Source organism: Paramormyrops kingsleyae, chromosome 6, assembly GCF_048594095.1.
Source record: "Paramormyrops kingsleyae isolate MSU_618 chromosome 6, PKINGS_0.4, whole genome shotgun sequence".
Taxonomy (NCBI): domain Eukaryota; kingdom Metazoa; phylum Chordata; class Actinopteri; order Osteoglossiformes; family Mormyridae; genus Paramormyrops; species Paramormyrops kingsleyae.
In genome coordinates, this window is record NC_132802.1 from 13,049,379 (window position 1) to 13,070,284 (window position 20,906).

The 20,906-nt window shown below is 41.5% G+C and overlaps 1 protein-coding gene across 3 annotated transcripts; it reads right to left on the minus strand.

The window, feature by feature from the left end:
• Positions 1–1,455: 1,455 nt before the first annotated feature.
• On the minus strand, positions 1,456–18,350 carry jhy (junctional cadherin complex regulator). Of its 3 annotated transcripts, none has more exons than XM_023834928.2 (9): positions 18,194–18,350; positions 17,199–17,466; positions 14,093–14,825; positions 8,756–8,863; positions 7,103–7,773; positions 6,717–6,984; positions 5,299–5,385; positions 4,923–5,057; positions 1,456–3,613 (listed from the first exon to the last, which is right to left on the minus strand). In XM_023834928.2, the coding sequence occupies exons 1-9, from the start codon at positions 18,225–18,227 to the stop codon at positions 3,488–3,490; spliced, it is 2,430 nt and encodes an 809-aa protein (XP_023690696.1). In that variant the 5' UTR covers positions 18,228–18,350; the 3' UTR covers positions 1,456–3,487. The 3 variants fall into 3 exon arrangements, with proteins under 3 accessions (XP_023690696.1, XP_023690695.1, XP_023690694.1); XM_023834927.1 differs by lacking the exon at positions 1,456–3,613 and adding an exon at positions 3,763–4,568; XM_023834926.1 differs by lacking the exon at positions 1,456–3,613 and adding an exon at positions 3,763–4,616.
• Between the last annotated feature and the right edge of the window lie 2,556 nt (positions 18,351–20,906).

The following is a 20,906-nucleotide window of genomic DNA, read 5'->3' on the forward strand; positions in this document are numbered from 1 at the left end:
ATAGTGTAGCCTACAGCTAAAACATTAGTTCTATAGACTTAAATGAGCTATACTGAAAATTAATCTCATAAACCGTGAGATGTAAAACGGATAGGTAATGACGGGTAGATTATCAGATAAAATATTCGTTCCATTCGCTGTATGCTTTGTATTTACTTTGACCGAATATAATAAGTTAGAGTCTTTTTATTATTTAGGCTATAAACTTAAGTCTCAACTTATTCTCTATATTTACTTAATAGGATTAACACGGAAACACACACACACACACACACACACACATAATTTAAGTTAGACAGATTGCACTCTGCGTCCTTAAAAACAATTTCCACGTAACCTGCTGGAGTATACGCAACAAATTGTAATAAACCTATTCAAAACTATATTAAAATGATTCACAAGTAAAATGGAATATGCAAATATTGCTTTGAATCACATATATAAAGACGGAGAGATGGAAAGGTTTCTTGCTGTATAAGTGTACAACTCAAGCAAAATCAAAGTGAAAAGCCCGCATTGGCTTTCTCGCCTATTGAAACAGCCACTTCTTCAATGTGTTCGCTTGGGTGTTTGGGTGTTGATCTTCCTTAGTCAGTCTAGTGTTCACTTGACCATGGTTATCTCTGAAGTGAAAACAAAACTGCTTTGTGATTATTACTAGTGTGTGTTTTTGTTCGTGCGCGTATTAATCTAATAAAAATCGGGAAATGGTCATAAGAACAGGGATGGTGATCATTATTCAACAGGTGCGGTTCTGCTCTGATTATTAATGGTGATCTCCATTTAGTACCGCTCTGAAGCACTAAATGTGAATTAAGAATTACTTAAGAATTACTACTTTTTTCATATGTTCTGCTTATGTTTAACACAATTCGCATCATTTGTAATGTATAAAAACACTAGAACATTAACCGAATCGACTGAAACTTAACGTTATATTAAGGAGTGATACAGTCTCACGTCTGTTAAAAGTCTTCCTGGTACATTCTGTCTATGTAAGGAAACTGTCACCCGAACTAGAAGAAAATAAAACGATGTTGTGTAAACTGGTGATCGCATATTTGTATTTTGAGTCGCTCGCTTTGGACTGTAGGCCTAACGGAAGAAACTTAAGTTAGAACAGGCCTGTATGTCCTAATGGTAGTTATGTTAATCATCAAATGAAGATGTTAATTACACGCATATATTTTTAATTTAGCAAAAAAGAAAAACACAAAAAACAGACAATTTTTCTTATTTCAGTTTATTAAAGTAATGCATTTACTTATTTTTTAAAGTTAAAATATAAACTGTAGGCCTATATATATATATATATATATATATATATATATATATATATATATATATATATAGGCCTATATATATATATATATACATATATATATATACATACATATATATATATATATATATATATATATATATATATATATATATATATAACGACATTATAAGACGTGTTTCTTAATTAATCTTAGTAAGAGTGATACATTTTTGGACCGGTATCAAATGAAGCAACTTGTAAGCATCCTCTAATGATATTTATCAAGCTATATAGACAACACACCACAGGTTCACATCCAGAGATGATCTTCTCTTACACCTTTGCACACAACTTTGAATATAAAGTATTTAAGTAAAAAAACCTGTCACATTTTTGAATCATGGTAATATTCATTAGTATCGACAAGTAAAAATTGCATTTTACACAATAGTTTACATTTAGCATGCATTTTTAATTAAAACAAATCAAGATTTAATACACAAATCATATTTGACTTTTCCGCCACAGACGTCGGTAGCTGCACGTGCGTGCTTGTCCACTTTGAAAAGAATAAAGGACGAGTATGACACCTTTTAAAACTTACGGCTGTGTTTGCCGATTTTTAAAATGTATTTATTTAGTCTTACATTGTTTCGTTATACGCGGTAGAAAAAGGGTTCAATAATGTCCCTCAAATTTGCTAATGAATTGCATATATTCCTTTTGCAACCAAAGGAAAACATTTGCATTAGTATTTAGCCCGGACATCAAAAGGTGATCGGCGGTGTTAGGTGTACACTTCGCGTTTCTTTTTAAAAGCCCCTTTAAACACATATGCACACAACGCGGGTCATGGTCATAACTAGCGGTCATTACAGGACTTTAGTCATTTAAATATGTACCAGGAGGTTGTTACATTAATTTGGGAGGTTTACATTAATAAGTCTGTTCTGTCCCTCTCTCTCTCTCTCTTTCTCTCTCTCTCTTTCTCTCTCTCTTTCAATTAGGACATTCAGCGCATTTCCCTTTGAAAAGCAATTCATCCAATTTCAAAATGTGATTCTGATTAACTGACAAAATAAAAAGCGCGCAGAGAATAGGTAGCGTGAAAGGTGATCAATTAAAAGATTAAGCATTTTGCAACACATGGACGCATCTGCATTTTCAGCTAATAGCCAGGCCATCAGGTCATTTTCAGGGAGCTGCCGTCTACTTCACTGTCGTCCTCTGATCAAAGCTAGCGCGTCTGCCGGGCTTTCCAATCGGTAAAAGGGATGCTAATTCGCCCTCCTTCATGTGTGGTGGTGATAGACTCCTTCAATTAACTGAATTCTATGCCAGTGGAAAAAATAAAAAAGATATAAAGAGACTTGGCCTGGAAAGGCAGCATTTCTCATTAATTCAAAAGGTCCGGAATTTATTACCCTTCGCATGTGAAGCTTAACACTAAAAACAGAGAGCTTCAAAGAACCCATGATGGGTTAAATAGAGACTATAATCTAATTAAAATATTATATATGAGTAAATAGCTCTTTGATAATCATCTAAAGGTTCCATTAAAGAAATAGGTGCTCGAGATTGTTTTATGGGGGGGAAATTATCACTTTAAAATACAGAAAACAAGTTTGTAGGATCTAATCTGAATGTATTCAAAATGTCATTATTGTTTGACCTATTTTTATTTTGACATGAGAGGGGGTCATGAAAAGGGACATTCAGACGTAAAATCAGAAGCTGCCCAAAGACTGTCGATTATTTTAGATCAGCAGCAAAGCCAGGTGTGTGCAGAGTGAAAAGATGAGTGCAGTGGACCTGGACTGGCACACAGAACCACTGGCTATTCATCTCAAGCCAGCGTGACCTTTTATCCCCAAGCGCTTCCGATATCTTTGAACTAGGGAAAAAAATCTTAATGTCCTGTAAAATCGCAAATGTGATTCAGAGCCACGCGGATCTTCTGGCGGGTGAGAAAGGACAGCACCTCAGGTGCACAAGTAGGTGACGTTTCTTCTGAGAATTATCAGGCTGGCTGTGAACCTGTGGTCATTACGCCACCTACTGTTTTAATGGCTAACATGCATCTTCAAAGCACTTATCGTGGTTAGCAGGATCCTTGCGGGGGGGGGGTGTTCCACGAAGCAGGATTTTTTCATTAGCCAGATAACTTAAGCCAAATGTAACTTAACTTTGCTGCCCTCCTGTTGCACACTTTCCATCTTTGGCTTATGTTATCCAGTTAACTAGCAAATTCTCCTTGTAAAATACCCCCCTGTACATTTTCTCAGGGAGAGTAGGGCACAAGGCTGCAGTCCACCCCTGGGCACGTACAGGTAACTGCATGTCTCTGGGCTGCAGGAACAAACCAGGGAACCCATGTGACACATAGAAAAGACACAAACTCACATCAAGCAGAGGTCAAACCCCCAGCCCTGGAAGTATACAGTGAAAGTCCTACCCGCTGAGCCACCACCACATCTAAACACAGATCAGGGTGACCATTTAAAGCAAAAGAGCATTTATTCATAAATGTTTTAAGTTAATAAAATAATGATTTCTGGTTCAATTTACTTGCTGGCATGTTTTTCCTCTGCTCTTAAAATGTGAAACCAAACGTGTTATGCCACAATTAGTAATTTATGATACAACAATGATTACATTTTTTCATTCTTTTAAACTATAATTACTGCATTCACTCTGATCAAGCTCATAATATGACCACTAAATCATAAAACTGTAGTTTTGTAGCTCGTTGAGCCTTCCTGTTCATTACTTACCGCAAAAACATTTTTTAAATCTAGTGTAATTCATAATTTATAAAATAACCAATAAAATGCCTTAAAATTCGTATAGCTTGAACTAAATATAACATTTAAATTATAACTAATTTATACGCAGTATGTGTAACATCCAAATATAGTAAGTGTGTAAACATAATACATTTTATATTTTCAGCTGATTCACCAGTTTTTACTCTATTAATATCATTCAAAACTATATAACCTGAATTACTATCAGCTTATTTAAGGCTGTGAGGGATATCTATTTTAAGTGCTTACAGAACCCATGTTAGAGTTTTACCATAAAGGGGAAGATGTCCTTGTACAAATCGTATTGTCTATGTTCAGACGTAATGCATATGGGGTTACATTGTGGGCAGGGCTCTGAAAAGGGCTACAGCCTTCTTTTCTTCTTCGTGACGCTTCTGTAACATCTCCAGGGCCACAAGCTGGGATATGTCTAGGTCCTCCAGGTACTGGGCATGCTCAGTGAAGTTCTCCTTCATAGGGAACTCTCTCTTCTTCGGCTGTGGGGGCAATTTAGGCTTCGGAATGGTCCTTGCATATTCCAAAGCCTTGGAAACAATATTTATTCAAAATGACTTGGGTGTGGTTTACGGATTTTAAGGATTTAAGCCACTGTAAATTCTGTTCCTTGATTCAAAAACCTGTTCTCTTATACTTATTACCACTTACTGAGAAATTAGGTTATTTTGTAGGCTATTTTGGTCTAAAATACTAAAGTTCTGGTCTTATTTCTAAAACAGACCTATAAGGGTGACTCATCCTTTCCGGCCTGTAAATGTTTAAAGTGAATATTTATTAATAACTGCATCCTTCAGAACCTTGATGTCTGGCTCTCAACAAGCATCCCATCTCACCTTCCTTCTGGGAAGCAGATCCTTGTTCTCTCTGCCCACAGAGGGTTTAGCCAGCAGAGCCAGGTTCCTGCTCATCTCCCTGTTCTGTTCACGGACGGCATTTGAATATAACCTCTGTCGTTGCATTTTCTCCACCTGGCAGTGATGGAAGGGGAGAGGTTGAGGATTATGGAAAGGGGTCTAAGCAACGGTGCCACGTCCCAGGAAAGGGCGGAGAGCAGCGCCATCGCAACTCCCAAACAAAGCAAAACAAAGGGAAAGAAACTGTTTAAGGGGGTATCAGGGGATATGCGCGCATGCAAGTCACTGAACATGACTTTTTACAATTAAACAACACAGATGTACTTCTCTAGATATAACATAAAAAAAAACTTACTGTAATTTCTGCTAATTTATAATTCGGTCCCAGTCCTCCAAGATTAATATCCTTCTGGAGGCTTTTATAGTCTTTCAGAGTATAGGCCTGTGAAAATGCACCACGTTAGCAATGCACCACCACCCCCAAGGATATGCACAAGACGGGCTCGTATTTTAATGGTACCGGCGCGTGTGCTCCGCAAACGGTTTCTTACAATAAAACCTTGGTGGGTTGAGTGGTGCTCTGTTGCACAAGTGGCATTAGGAGGAGACACACAAGCTGACAGGATGGAGCTCCGTGCTGCTCAGTGGTAAGAAGTTAATCCACAGGGCCTGGTCTGAGGTGCACTCAGGCCTCAGCACACATGCTGGCCCAGACAAAGGGGGCTAATCATTCCAGATCAGACTGGTCCCACGTTTCCAAATTACCCATTGGTCATGGACACCCATTGGTCATGGACACTGAAGGATTTGCTTTTCTTTTGTTTCTCTCTCCTGCTCCGGGCTCCGATCGCAGCACGTCTTAACAAATTCATCCCTAAGTCTTGTCAGACGCAAACCCCTCGGCATTTCGCCGCAGACGCCCGTTCCTCTCGGCTCCTCCACCGCGCGGACGTGGCGCCAGCAGATTTCACTGGAGCGGCTGGGATTAACGGGGTCCAGAGCGGAGTGCGGAGTCGTTTATGGGAGCTTCACAAATTATCGATGTCCCATGGCGGCGGAAAGACGCGGCCAAAAGTCAAAACGGCAGATTTGCGAGCCACTTTGGACATGAAGGCCACTCAGACCTGAAACATTAAAGTAACATCCTTCCATCTCTACACCGGCTATTACATTGTAAAACAGAACAACTTGTATCAGATTCAGTTCCACTCCATTGGATTAAAGGACAGCATATAACAGCACAACAAATAGTGCAAACTGGTCTCTTTTGAGGCCACAACCTGAAAAAAAGAGCTTCTCTCTGATCGCCCTGGTTTGCATCTTTTTGTCTCCGGTCATCATCTCTCCGCAATTAGGCATATTATCCCACATAAGATACTAGCTTAACAAGCACACTGGTGCTAAAAGCCTCTCATTAATCGTAAAGGACTTAATTAGCGAACATTACTTCCCGCTAAAGCTAGGTGTCTTATTACTATTTATTACTGCATATTTCATTACGCTCTTGAATGGTAGGTAAATATTCAGTGTGGCCCAAACAGAATGGTGAATTAGTCATTAGTTATTAGTACACCTTTTAATTAGTACACATTTTATTATTAGTTATTATCAAGCCATATTGTGCACTGGTCATTTTAGATATAAAGATTATTTAGGGGATTATATACAGAGTACTAACGAGATACTAGCACATAGTTATGGCACTTAACTATGGAATATTAGCATTTTGTTTTATACCAACATCTCTACATACACTCACGCACAGTGTCATACCTTGTATCCCATTCTTTCTTTCAGTTTCTTTTGTTTCTCCATCTGTGCAAGGTAGCCCTCAGAGCTACTCCTGCGTATTGTGTTAAAGTGCTCAGAGTCGCCCCCTGCTGGCTGTCCTATAGGGGGCAGCACCAGGTAGGGCCCTGTGTCCGCAGGTGTGTGTCTGGTGTTGGGCCCACAGTTCCGTTCATATTGAAGAGTGGTATACTGATCTCCTGGGTCATCTTGACGGCTTTCCTGAGTGACTGACTGCTTTGTGGGCAATATCCTGTAAAAGAAACAACATAGCACAGCTGTCTACACTTATTAATTTTTGTGATTTTTTCAGCCCATTTGTCTAAAAATGTTGCTTCTCTTAAGATGAGCGATTTAAATACGTAGCTGACCTTGCCCTGCTGAGATCTGTCTTCTTGGCAGCGGAAGCATCTTGATTCACAAACAATACTGTTCCACAGTGTTCAGTTCCACCACTGTCCTGATGTGGAAAATGCCTTCCCAACCTGTGCTGGACGGAAGCTCGGTCAAGGGTGGGAGCAGGTGGTGGCAGCGTTGCACGTGAAGAATGAGCTAGTAGTTTGGGGGTATAGTGAGGAACCATCTGAGGAGAGCTTGGCTGGTCAGCAAAACGTGCGTTCACCAGATGCAGGTGATAGATGCCCGGACCGTCCGCCCAGGGAGGGGCCCAAGTGGGGCCCCAAGGGATAAAGGGGCCAGTACCAGCCTGCGGGGGACCGTGGTTTAGGAATGGCATGACATCAGCAGGCACCTTGAGGCCAACGTTCCGATTGATGCTGGGAATCCTCCTGTCTACCGGTGGTGTGGAGAGCCAGGAAACACCCGACATGCTGCTGGAATCCCCGTCATCAATGACCAGAACCTCTGCATGGCCTTGGGAGTGCTCTCGGGTCGTGGGAATATGGCCAGGGCCGGAGGACTCTGGACCGTCATGTACGTTCTGCCTGTCCCCAACTGCTGGGGGTCTTAGAACACCTACTTTCTCTGGCCGGCCACTATGGGCCTGTCTTTCGGACTTCAGGACATTTTTGTTGTTGAAACACTGAAAAGAAAGGTGCTATGGCTATATTAGTTCTGTCATAAATTGTTAACACAAGTTAATAATAATAGTATCATGACATTAAGCAGTTAAAAAAAACATCTCTGAAGACTTCCGTGACCCTGGCCATGGTAGGTGGATGGATGGATGAAATATGAATGAATGATTCCTCATAATAAAACACATAATAAAGTAATAAAATTAAAAACAGTCCTTCGAAGACCCATGAAGAGCTGACATCACTGACATGAGAAACATAAGATACATTCTGTCTGAAATGCGGCCAGCAAAAGTAATGGAAACTCCGGGGGCAGACGGAGCTCAAAATCTTAAAAGCAGAGCCACGGCGAAATCCCATACTCTCCTGAAATCCGCATCTGTGAGGACAGCAGCTGGAAGATCCCGGTCAATTACGACAAACTATTTCCTCTCACAACTGTCATCTTAATGCATCTCTCGCCGTCATTATGGGCCTGGAGTGCGGGTAGATTTAAATAATTTTTATATTACTCCTCTTACGCATCTCTTTCTTTTTCTCCCGGCGGGTGCCGCGCACGGAGTGATCACAAAAACATTCGGGCGAGCTTGGTGGCTGTGCTGCAGCATCTAATACCCCTGATTTGACAAACACCAGCTTTCACCATCTTAATGGGAAAATATTTACACTCCTCTCCCTGGCAGCATTAGGCCGACCGCTCAAGTGCTCCAAATAATGATGCTTCTTCATTCCACACGGGGCCACAGAGTCCCCTTTTCAGACATTTCACGGGCTCCATTGTGCCTCAACAACTCTGGCAGAAATTGGGTCTGCAGCCACCTCCACCAGTGAGAGAATGAATTCCCGGGTGACAGTCCGCCTCATGCGTGGAAATGTTCGTTGGGAGACGCGGCCCGCCGCCTCGAGGCCTGGCTAAGTGCTCCGCAGAAAAACACGCGTGGCTAAAATGCACAAATCGATAAATGGGATAAGGGTGAGATAGTTTACCTTCAGCTCCTGGGCTTGCTGTTGCCACCTGTGTTCAGCGTCAATGACATTTCCTCTGCTCCCCTGACTGGCAATACTGGAAACGTCTTCAGCAGGTTCTGATACCTTCTGGATGACAGATACAGAATATACAAAAAACAGGTGGCCAAAATTATATGCTTATAATTAACTATCATAATTATTCAAATAAAATAGTTATGATAAATATAATCAAAACACTGAAACTAGTGTCAAAGAAGGTAAAGCACCTTTTAATTTTATCAATTAAAACTAATTAACACAAATTAAAATTGGAATATAACTTAAAATGTTCCGTAAAAATAAAATTCTACGAACTAAAGCACTACTATTAACATTTTTGTCAATTTTAAATGTGGTTCAAGCAGCCTCTTTTATCAGTCTGCAGAGATTCTGCTCTAAACAACTTGGTTAAAGTGGCCAAAGTGCATCCCGTGTCTCTGAATGTGCCAGAAACTTTACTCTCTCACTCTTTTGTGTGACACATCTCACTCTTTTTTTTTGTTTTTCATTTTGAAAAATATTTGTTACGTTTCCATGTCTGATTTTTGTTAATGCAACAGATCAGAGAAAACATTTGTCCCTAATGCCATAATGAAAATCACTTAGTTAACTTCATGTCTTCTTGGTAGCTAAGGACAATCCTGGCTTGATCGATGGTATTGATGGTTTGAAGGGTCCCTTATTGATCGCTCCTAATTCTAAAAGGCCGAACAGCCCGAATAAGGTCACAGAAATTCTTGCTCTAGTGAGTGGATTGAGTTGTAATATATCCATCAATAAATGCACCACCATGCTGATCTATCTATTTACTGAAAGGGCAGGTAAGCAGGGAATGAATCATATTGTTTAGCTTTGACAATCGGGGCGAGACTCATAGACAGATGATGATAGCACTTATTGCACGAGGCAGGCTTAGTGACTGCTTAAAGCTGGAGTGGATCACAAAAGTCTGGTCAGAAAACATTAAACAAATGGGGAGTCCTCTCTTACTGCGAGAAAGGAGAAAGGACAATTTGCACTGATGCAACATTCAGACCATTCATGCTGTTTCTCTTAGTAAGAACTTCACCCAACAAAATCATCTAGTATCCATAGGGTGACATTCCAGCTAAATGTTCCTGATCACATGGGGTGGGTCACGTTTGTGAAATAATTCCCGCAACTCTCCTTTCATTCGAGAAGCTCTGAACAGGGATCGTCAACCTGCCTGCACACGGAAAAACGTGTCTGTGGCAAGACTCTTCTGTGTGAAGAGCGTTTCGACTGAGAATAAAAGGATATACGGCTATGTTTTTAAATACCACAACTGTGGCTAGAAACTGCATGTTGATCTAAACGTCCATCAGAATTCGCCATAGTCTTGACCCTTGACTCCGAAGATGTACAGCTGCGACCGGGGCAAGTGTGATACGCTGTAGCTACTGGGGGTCTGGCAGAGACCCCTGAGGTACAGGAGGCCACATGCTACTCTCAGCCATTGCCCAGTGCTAACCTCGGAGCTTCCCTGTCCATCGGCTGCACGGCCTGTGCGCTCTAACAGGTGTCAATGGCTCCAGGACCGGCCGCTGCAAACCCTCTCATTACCGCTTCAGTGGAGAGATGGGTCACAACCCCTGCTTACGTTCCCGCCCCCTGCCTTTTGTCAACCATTTTAATAGTCCCAATCAAATTGGGAAAATGATCAAGCAAAATTGCATTTTGAGCATCGTAAGCTGTGTAATACCTATTCTGTTAAATTGAGGCCTGTAATTGGTTCGCTGCGGACGAGCCACAACAAAGGCAGCAATTGCGGCATGTCATTTTCCCCGAGACTCGGAAACACAGCTTTGCAATGAAGACATCAAAGACCCGCGGATCTTGAATTGCATTTGGTTGCTATTGTGGCCGCCAGGGCAATCTTGATTAGGTGTTTACACTGAGGTATGGCATACAGTAGAAGAGAGCCCCCAAGCCTTGGTCTGGAGCTATTAAGAGATTGTACATTTTGTTCCTAGCTTTGAAGTGAGGGCCCGAGGAAAAGCGAGGGACTGGGGCCGAGTGCGATGGCGGAAGATTGCTCTTCTACTTCTGTTTTTATCAAAGGCACTCGGTTGTATCCCATCCTGACTCCGATGCTCGCCTGGCAAAAAGTTGCGGCATTACGAGATTGTGTACGTTTAATAACATCTCTAATTATCAGCAGTAAATGATCTCAGAGACCCCTGTAAAAGACCAAATAGGGCCTTTTAAAAGGCTCTAATAGCACACTTAGCAGTGCTCAGATGATGTCTGTGAAAGTGATGTGATTATGGCCAGTATCTATTTCTCCTCTTAGAAGGAGACAAAGAAATCTCCATCATACTGATATAAAGAGATATTTGCACACAAAATCAGACCGGAGAAAAAGAAAATGTCTATTTTTAATTTAATAGTAAATGCAATTCATGATCATTACTAGAAACATCCATCCAAAATCTAACTGAGTATAAACAAATCACTTAATCTATGACATTTTGAAGTAAGATACATGTTTTTTTGTGAAGTAACTGTAATCTCCAGGGAAATAAATGCATTATTTACAATGGCCTAAAGGTGTATTGTGTTATTAGCATTTTCTAAATCAGAATACACTGTAACATAACATTATAGCAGAAGTCCTAGAATCTAAAACATATTGACTGGGTTACAGTAATATATTAGGTTTGATATAGGGACAGGTCTGATTGTTTTAATGATGCAACTCTAATTCTTTCGAGTTAATCTATGAAAAATATTTTGCTACAAACGGATGACCTGAGGGTTCATTCAGCCCATTCAAGTCATTGGAAATGTATCCTCAAAAACAACAGCAGCCAAACCAATCAAAGATGACAACACGGGCAGACTGGGGGGTCAGGGGGGTTGTGTGAGGAGCAGCACAATGTTAACGACACTTGAATATGCAAATGGCGATGATACGAGACTGCGCGATGCGAATGGGCTCAGATGGGCTGGCAGGTCTGGTCAATGCAGTGAGGATACGCATGCTACGATGTACAGATAGACAGCCATAGTCAATTATACCCCTGTGCCAGGTGCACAAGGTACATAAGAGGCTATTGGTGACCGTGCTTCTGTGATGTCCTTAATAGCTACTGTTATATGAATCAAGTCATAATAGGCACTACATAGCCAGGCATATTTTCTGTTCACTTTCCACTGCAGGCTGCAATTGAAAAGTGCTTTTCCCTGCCAAATTAATTTCCCAGCTCTACTCTGGGCATGCTACTTGTACCTTTGCTCCAGTGTGAACCAATTAAAATGAAGTGGTACAATATTCAGGTTCAAAATAAATCCGGCTGTTACCTTCACTGGGTTAGAATAAGACACAGTCTTGGCCCTGAGGCACATGCTGATATTGAGAGTCTGTGTCTCTCGAGCGCCCTGGTACCTCAACCAACATCACACCTCAATCAGATGTGCAAGTACACCCAGCATTTCCGCTAATGTAGCAGACACTGAGTAACAGTAATGAAGGGATGCCACAATATTGGCCAGGAGCCCAAGCTGAACACTATTATGTCTCAAATACCCAAGGCGGCATCTCGACTACGGTACAGATTTTTAACAGAATCACTCATTCGGTTGTGGTATTTGCATATGGCTACAATGATTTACGGTTTTCTGTCACGTATTTTGGTTTTCTTCCATGGCACAAAAAAAACAGAAATTGGGTGAAGTGATTATCTGAAATCTGTTGGCCATGATGAAATTACATCCCAGTGTGTACCTGCCTCCCAGTGTGTACCTGCATCCCAGTGTGTACACTGCCTCCCAGTGTGTACCTGCCTTCAAGTGTGTACCTGCCTCCCAGTGTGTACCTGCCTTCAAGTGTGTACCTGCCTTCCAGTGTGTACCTGCCTCCCAGAGTGTACCTGCCTCCCAGTGTGTACCTGCCTTCAAGTGTGTACCTGCATCCCAGTGTGTACCTGCCTCCCAGAGTGTACCTGCCTCCCAATGTGTACCTGCCTTCAAGTGTGTACCTGCATCCCAGTGTGTACCTGCCTCCCAGTGTGTACCTGCCTCCCAGTGTGTACCTGCATCCCAGTGTGTACCTGCCTCCCAGTGTGTACCTGCATCCCAGTGTGTACCTGCCTCCCAGTGTGTACCTGCCTCCCAGAGTGTACCTGCCTCCCAGTGTGTACCTGCCTTCAAGTGTGTACCTGCATCCCAGTGTGTACCTGCCTCCCAGTGTGTACCTGCCTCCCAGTGTGTACCTGCATCCCAGTGTGTACCTGCCTCCCAGTGTGTACCTGCATCCCAGTGTGTACCTGCCTCCCAGTGTGTACCTGCCTTCAAGTGTGTACCTGCATCCCAGTGTGTACCTGCATCCCAGTGTGTACCTGCCTCCCAGAGTGTACCTGCCTCCCAGTGTGTACCTGCATCCCAGTGTGTACCTGCATCCCAGTGTGTACCTGCCATATAAACTGCGCTGCTACTCTGGATCACTGTGACCCATATATTTTTCATGTATGTATTATACATGAACGCGATGGAAGCTGCAATATTTCATCTTAAGGAGATGTGGAAAATGAATGAATGAATAATAATTATTAATATGAAATTGACTTTTTGCCCTATGGAAGCAATGTCTGTTATCTTATTGGAATAAATATTTCTCTTTACATTTTAAATGTCAATCGCAAATTATTTACTACGCATTTAACCTGTGACTCGCTTATAACAATATAGTTTCGAATTTCACTTGCATGACCAATGGTAACATATTAACATGAAGATTATAGTCCCAATGTTGCATGCAGTTACAGTTATGCTTTTCATTAAAACCGGCACAAAAAAATCCTGTTCTCATGTTATTTGTATTTTTGCGTGCGATAACTGTCCATCTATTCATCTTGATCCATCCAGTATGGTCCATCTCAAAAAGCACATAATTCAACTAACTGCATGTCTTCAGACAGCAGAAAGAAACCAGAGGAATGTCTGATTTATTGTATTTTTTCTAAATATTTTAAATTGATAATGTCAGCTATAAATATTGTATATTTAGTGAAAAATATTCACAATTTTCATGGTTGTGGTTTTCCCCTCACACAAAACCTTCCCTTTTCACAAGCTGTACATTTCCACAATGTTTGTGTGTCCTCTAGTGGCAAATAATCATATTACAACCATATCGCAGGCTTTACTGCATTCTTTCTCCCCTCAAGTGGGAGGATTTGATACTATGAGCATGTAATGGTAGTTCAGGCAATAAACTGCACTGTAGAAATGTCTGCTTCCCCTATAACCTTTTATAACAAACATGAAATAATACATTTTTAAATCACCACATACCTGCTTGTCATAACCCTTCCCTCCTCTTTGCTTGTGTGTCCAAAGATACGACCCCTGCTGGGCTGCACTGACCCCCAGGGTCCTCTTGTTCTTCTCCACAATGTCCTGCTTTGCTGCTGGTTCCTTCATAGTCGATGACTGTTGGGAGTGCTTAAGATTGGGTAGAATGCCGTTCCTCATCATCTTGGTTCTCTCGCTGGTTTGTGTACAGTTTTGTTTACAGGATTCGTACCTCCCTGGACGTCCTTCATTACTGTTTTCAACAGTCACATGTGGTTTAGAGAAATAAACCTGTTCTGCATCCGAAGGCTTTTGGTTTTTTACAAGATACCAGCTGCCGCTGTTGCAGTCACTGATTTCTTGGTCCAAAGTTTCAGAAAACCATTGGTGTCCAGGTGACAGCAGTTTTGGTTGAGTCCCTAAGCACTGTTGCTCCAGAAGATGGTAAGGAGTTGTGGGAATCTTTGATTTGGCTGACAAAGATTCTCCTGCCTTCTCAGTCTTGAAGGCCACTATGGGAACACGTCCACTGATAGACATACCTTTCTTCTCTACCGTCCTGACACTTTTTCTCATCTCCCAAGGCTCTCCTTCAGACACCTCGCCCAGATGAGATTCCTTTCCCAACAGAAAATGCTGGTTCCCCTCTTCAAAGAACTCAGCTCCCCCGAAGTTGGTCCTCCAGTTGGGGTCATATCTCAGATCTGCATATTCGTCTTTGAGATTGTTCTGTCTGAAGTTTAAAAAGCAGGAGATCAGAAGATGTTATATAATGGAAAATACACCTCTGAATTATATCACTAATTTGTTTATATTTCCATTCACCTTATTAAAAACACACACAAACAAGACATGGCCTAAGAAATTCACAAAAGGAAAAAAGTCCTTCTAGGTATCTATATATATCCCCTTTAATCCCTAATAGTCTGAGGTAGTGTGTAAGGAGTACTATACAGAGATAAGTTCTGAAATTGGCAATTTTCATCTAATGAAATGGAATTAAAGCACTGATATATCTGAATGGAAATTGCTACCTAATGTGCTCCTTCTAACATCAATGAATAGATCTCATTAAAATAATTAGCAGAGTGCTTCTTTGTTGTGCTGCTCTGAATACTATGAGACCTCCTTCTCATTTTATGATGCCATTTGCAGAACTGTCTCGGTGCAAAGCACTTCAGTCGATGATGGTGAAAGGGTAAGGAAAAGGTTTGTAATGACCGAACTCAAATAAGCTTGAGAATGCATTATTGACATACAGCTGGGAAAAGTCTTCAGTATGCCAAAAAAACGACTGATTATTAAGCTTAGATGCGATATCCTACCACAGCAAGTACTCAAATGACTGATCTGTTGCAGAATTTACTACACATTTAAAATTAGTAAAAATGCATCCTCATATTAAAATGGATCAGGACATAAAAGCTCGGATGGTAAGTCTCGGATCTCCTTATGTATGATACCCTCAAGAATGACAGCATTTCATGGACAATGTCTGACTGTGTCACAATGAAAGGTGACGAGAGTTCAACTCAATTGCGAAGCGATGAAGAATACGGGGAGCTGCCATGTGGCAAAACACACAAACAGACCTTTTGTTAGTGCTTGCCGTGGCCGCTGTACCAGAACGTGCATGGAGAGCCACTCCATAGCGTTTTCTAGCCGTGCGTACAAAACAAACCCGACAAAATAAAGTGAACGGCCATTCTTCTTTAGGTAATAAATACCGTGAGGACAATGTGGACATGACAGACGTGAAAAACAGACGTGGGGTTCCACACTTCAAATTTTTAGGTCTGCGACTCTAGTGGGGGGTCTTGCCATGAATATGCAATAAGATTCGGGGCTCATTAACGGACTACTCAGCAAGTGCAAATTGTGATAACCCCCAAACAAAATACAACCTAATTTCCATTAAATGACAGCAGTTACGACAAAATTACAAAATTAGAGGACTACTTCAGGCCATTGTGTTGGACATTAGAACATATTCTATCATCACTACCTTTTCATTTCAGAAAAAGCAAAGAATAGCTATTAGTCATTTATGTTTCATTTGCTATTTTGTAACAAAGCAGACTTGTTTGTATTGGAAAAAGTACTCCATAATTAATTTCTCAAAAGCACCATGTTATTAACCCAAATTATATACCTTAAATGGAAATTATATTCAATTCTCAAGTTAACAGAACATGAAAAGTGACACTGTTAGTTTGATTTCCTCGCAAGTTGTTTTTCATGAGAAATAAATAACAAAGGAATAAAATGTTGAGCGGGCTAACATTGGGCTGTTATAGCAACCGTTATAAAAGCAATTTCTTCTGCAAGCATTAGAAACATAAAACCAGATAAAATACTGATGTACTTTAAATCACTGAAAAATACTGCACAAAGAAAAGAATTACTACGGTGGACGTCGTTTTATTGTAGGCACCATTTTACACTGTCACATATGCCTAATGGGATTGATGTCACGTATATTACTGTCATTCCTCTTGCCCCTGCCTTGCAATGACTCTGGTTCACACGGACCCTAAACTGGATAGACATTTCAAATGGATTGATTGTGACAATTCCATTTATGCATTTTCCCCAAACCAATATTTTAGTGACCATACATAATATCCCAAATAATACCAGGCACGAGGCATGAAATGCTTGATATGGGATAGCAAGCGGTGATGCAGCACACACTCCATATACACAATCACACACTGTTGTTCATGTAGTGTCACTGATTTTCATAACCATAAGCTTTTTCTCTGTGTAAAAGAACCAGAACCACAAAACTAAGTTTGGGAATGGAACCCACAACCTTGAAGAAGGTGCAAACCACTGAGCCACTGGAATATCTTGCAGCGAAATACTGCCACCTACTGACAATTTATACAAGTAATTTTCTTTTAAGCGTCTTAGCAGAGCATAAATGTAGTACGTAGGGCTGGACTGGCCATCTGGCATACCTGGGTTATACTGCCCCCCCTCCCCCATCCAGTCAGAGAAATGCATCGTGGGGCCGTGGGGGACCCCAAAGTCCAGACCTGACATACTTACAATGGCATAATATGTAAACAAAAGTTGCAAAGAATGAAGAATACTCATTTACCTTTCATTACCACCTTCTGTCTGCTGTACCTGATGGATTGCAGCATTGTTGTCCTTCCTAACTGCCATATCTAGGCTATCATATATATAGTCATCGTCCTCATCTTCTTCCTCCCCATCGCCACCATCACCAGCTTGCTGTGTGCAGATGAGGTTCTCCTCCACATCTAGACCCTGAATTCTATCATTCTGAAATTTCCGTCTTTGCTTCTCCTGGGCAAGGCTCTCAGTATCTGATTCCAGGGAGTCCCAGAGATTTTCCCCATTATCTAGTGAAGAAGAAGAAGAAGAAGAAGAAGAAGAAGAAGAGGAAAAAGCGGAAGAAGGCCCCACTGGTTATTATTTTAGCTTGGGAAAGACTTTTTATATTTTATAAGTAGGATATTTTCATGTGAACTTCTCAGTTGGATACAACCCGTGACATTTTCACTTGATTTATTTTTTACTTTAGATAAAAATTAATTAATTAATTAAGAATAACACACAGAAACAGTTATGCTTTTGGAATGTTGTTGGTTACACCCATGTTCAATTGTGGTAATTCAATTAAGAAATAAAATTCAATTTTGTTGTTGCAGCTAACTTTTAAAAACAAGATTAAGTGTCATAAGACGTTTCGTATTGCATTTATAGATGTATTTAAGTGGAGCTGGTGAGCTTCAGTAACAGATTCGTTGGCACCATTAATTTCTACGCAAATGAATGGGTTACAAGATAGTTGGCTAAAAATGACTACAAGAGACCACTATCGATTTCACAGCATTTAGGTTAAAGCATTTACAAAAAATAAAAATCTCCAGCGGACAGTGATTAGCTAGTTAGGACGTTCAGGTAATTTTCTTGACGTTTATTGAACTTAAGTTACGTTATTTCTTTAGAATTAAATGTGCACCAGAAATGTTAAACAACACCACCAAAAACAAAGTAACTAAGTCGTACAAACAGACTGAATAGTTTAAGTTTAATTTAAATTTTTGTTGCGACAAAGACACTCACCCATTTCAAGACTGGTAAACAGCATCGTTGCCATGGAGGCATCGACGAGTCACCCGGAACTAACGGAACTTCTCGCGGACTGAGCGTGAATAAAGTGCTTCGTCTGGGGGCTTGCAGGTGCCCTTTATTGCATGGGCAGATATTCATCAGTGCATTTATTTAGATAATGTTTTGGATTTTGCTGAACACAGTTTACACTTTACATTTACAGAAGCACGATTATTTTGTTTGCACTGTATAATGTTAGCATGACCTGGTGTGTTGGGCAGTCAGTCGATCTGAGACCCCCGGTGTTTTGCTTTTAATCGCCTCCGATGTACTTTTGCTTGTGTACAACCTATTAATTGTAAATTCCGTTCTCTTAATACTACTTCATCCAATTAGAGAAAAATGTGAACGTGTTTTTTGAAAGATTGCGATAGTAACTTAAAATGTTAAATATACGTAATATTGGAGCGTGTGATCTCAACTCCCTGTTGTTTATTTTTAATAAACCAAATATTAAGGTTCCCAACGGTGTGGTCTTTCTGAAAATGTGTAAATGCAGTGTTCGGATATGATTACCTTACGTTTTTTGCAATCTTCAGTGACAGATTCCTCCTGCTTACCCGAGATTACGATTTTATCTTTCTCCATGTCACTCGGAAAACCGTACATTTGTACTCTTCTCTGTTTAGTAATTGGAGCATCCCCGTGCACATGGGCGTCGTCGCCATTAAATCTGAGGGGGACGTACGTGTCCCCCTCACATTCCATAATTATTCGTTTGGACCCCCCCCCCCCCCCACACACACACACACACACACACACACATTTAACATAAAATATTAGTCTTATGCAAGTGTGTCCCCCCCACATTTAAAATGCTTCTGACGCCCTTGCCCATGCAGCATGTTAAACCATGTGGAGACTATATGCAAGGACAACATGGAGGAAAGGGCACGAAGCAGCATGCTATTCATGTTTGAGTTTATTAGTGATTAAGTCATTAAGACTATTTAGGTCTGCCTCGTTCGGGACTCCTCTAACAAACTGCTTGTTCGACACAAAGTCAAACCAGTGGTACCCAAGGATTCTCTGAAGAGACACAGTATCGAAGGAGTCCAGTCTTCATCTCAGCTCACTGGACAGCGTCCATGTCTCACAGCCATACAGCAAAACTTGGAGCACCAGGACTCTAAAGTCTTGGAGCGTTGTCCTCTATCAGAGATACTGGGAGTGCCACACATCCCTTTCCAGCGACCTCATGACCCCCCATGCTCTCCCAGTCTGTCTGCTGACTTCATAGGAAGAGTCACCAGAGACATGAATGTCCCTGCAAAGGTAATTGAATCCCAGACACTAAGATTCCTCGCTTAGTCTCTCAAGAGCCCCAATCAGAGCCTCCGCTGACTCTGTGAAGATCACAGCATTGTCGGCAAAGTCAAGATCAGTAAATCTTTCTTCACCAACAGATGCCCCACAGCTGCTGGACCCTACAACCCTGCCCAACATCCAGTCCATATAAGCATTGAACAGAGTAGGAGCAAGAATACACTCCTGGCGCACCCCAGAATCAACTGGGAGGAAAGAGGAAGTTCTCCGTCCATTAAGCACAACGCTCACAGTACCAGTGTACAGGCCGGCCATGACGTCCATCAACTTTGGAGGGATCCCACAAAGTCTCAGGGTGTCCCACAGGGCAACTCAATCAACTGAGTCAAACACTAAGAAAATTTGACAAGGCCTGCAAAGAACCTCTGCCGATATTCGTGCTTGCGCTCGATGAGAACCCTCAGTGCCAGGATGTGGTCAATGGTAGCCTTCTTAGGTGTAAAACTAGACTTCTCTGGTCACTGACAAGTGAGCAAGTGATCGCGGATCCTGTTAAGGATGAGCCCAGCAAGGACCTTACCCAGTACTGAGAGCAGCGTTTTCCCCTTATAGTTGCCCCAATCACCCTTCCCATTCCAGTTGATGCCCGACTCCCAAATGGAAGCAAAGATTGCCAAAGGAAAAAAGGAATACAATGCCAGGAGGACAGCCTTACCACCAGCCTGGGGGAGTTCACCCTGGATACCACAGGTCCCTGCGGCCTTCCCTACCCACAGCTGATTCACCACCTGTGCAATCTCAGTGAGATTGGGAGGTTCACAGCTGATTGGAGGATCAGACCCAGAGATGTCCAATGTCCTCAGCAGTAAACAACCGCTCAAAGTAGCTGGACCAGTGAATCACAACTGGTGTCATCCATAAGATTCATTCCATCACCTGCCCTGACTGAACAGATTCAGGTGTGAATAATGCTTTGATTCCTCTGTAAGCAGGACGTGGGTCACTAGACCACAGATGGTGTGTCACCTGCTCACAGATTTGTCTAACAAATGCCTCATTATCTGCCCTGAGAGGCCTCCTCCTCAGTTGCAGGTGCAGACTGGAGTTACCACAAAGTTGCGCACTACAACTCCTCTCCGTAATATCCAGGGTGCCCTGTACTTCCACTGATGCAGCTCCCTATTTACAAAGCTCTAGCTTTAGGTAATAGAATTCAGAAATATTCAGTCATTTAAAAAAACAAAAGGTACTAGTATTTCCTCACCATTTCAAAATCCTTAAATAGAATGTTTATCAGAGTTCCCTGACAAGTATTTGCGAAAACTTGCGTAATTCTACAATACAGCATTAGCTTGCACTCAGAATTAGACCCTTATGGGGTCTAGGACCCACAGTTAAA

Bases quoted from the DNA above. Each gene is read 5' to 3' on its own strand.
- jhy (XM_023834926.1), bottom strand. From the start codon at position 18,227: ATGGCAACGATGCTGTTTACCAGTCTTGAAATGG. The intron at 8,864-14,092 runs GTATGTGGTGAT...TCTGTCATCCAG, and splicing joins GGAAGGGTTATGACAAGCAG to AAGGTATCAGAACCTGCTGA. The intron at 4,617-4,922 runs GTGAGATGGGAT...ATTGTTTCCAAG, and splicing joins ATCTGCTTCCCAGAAGGAAG to GCTTTGGAATATGCAAGGAC.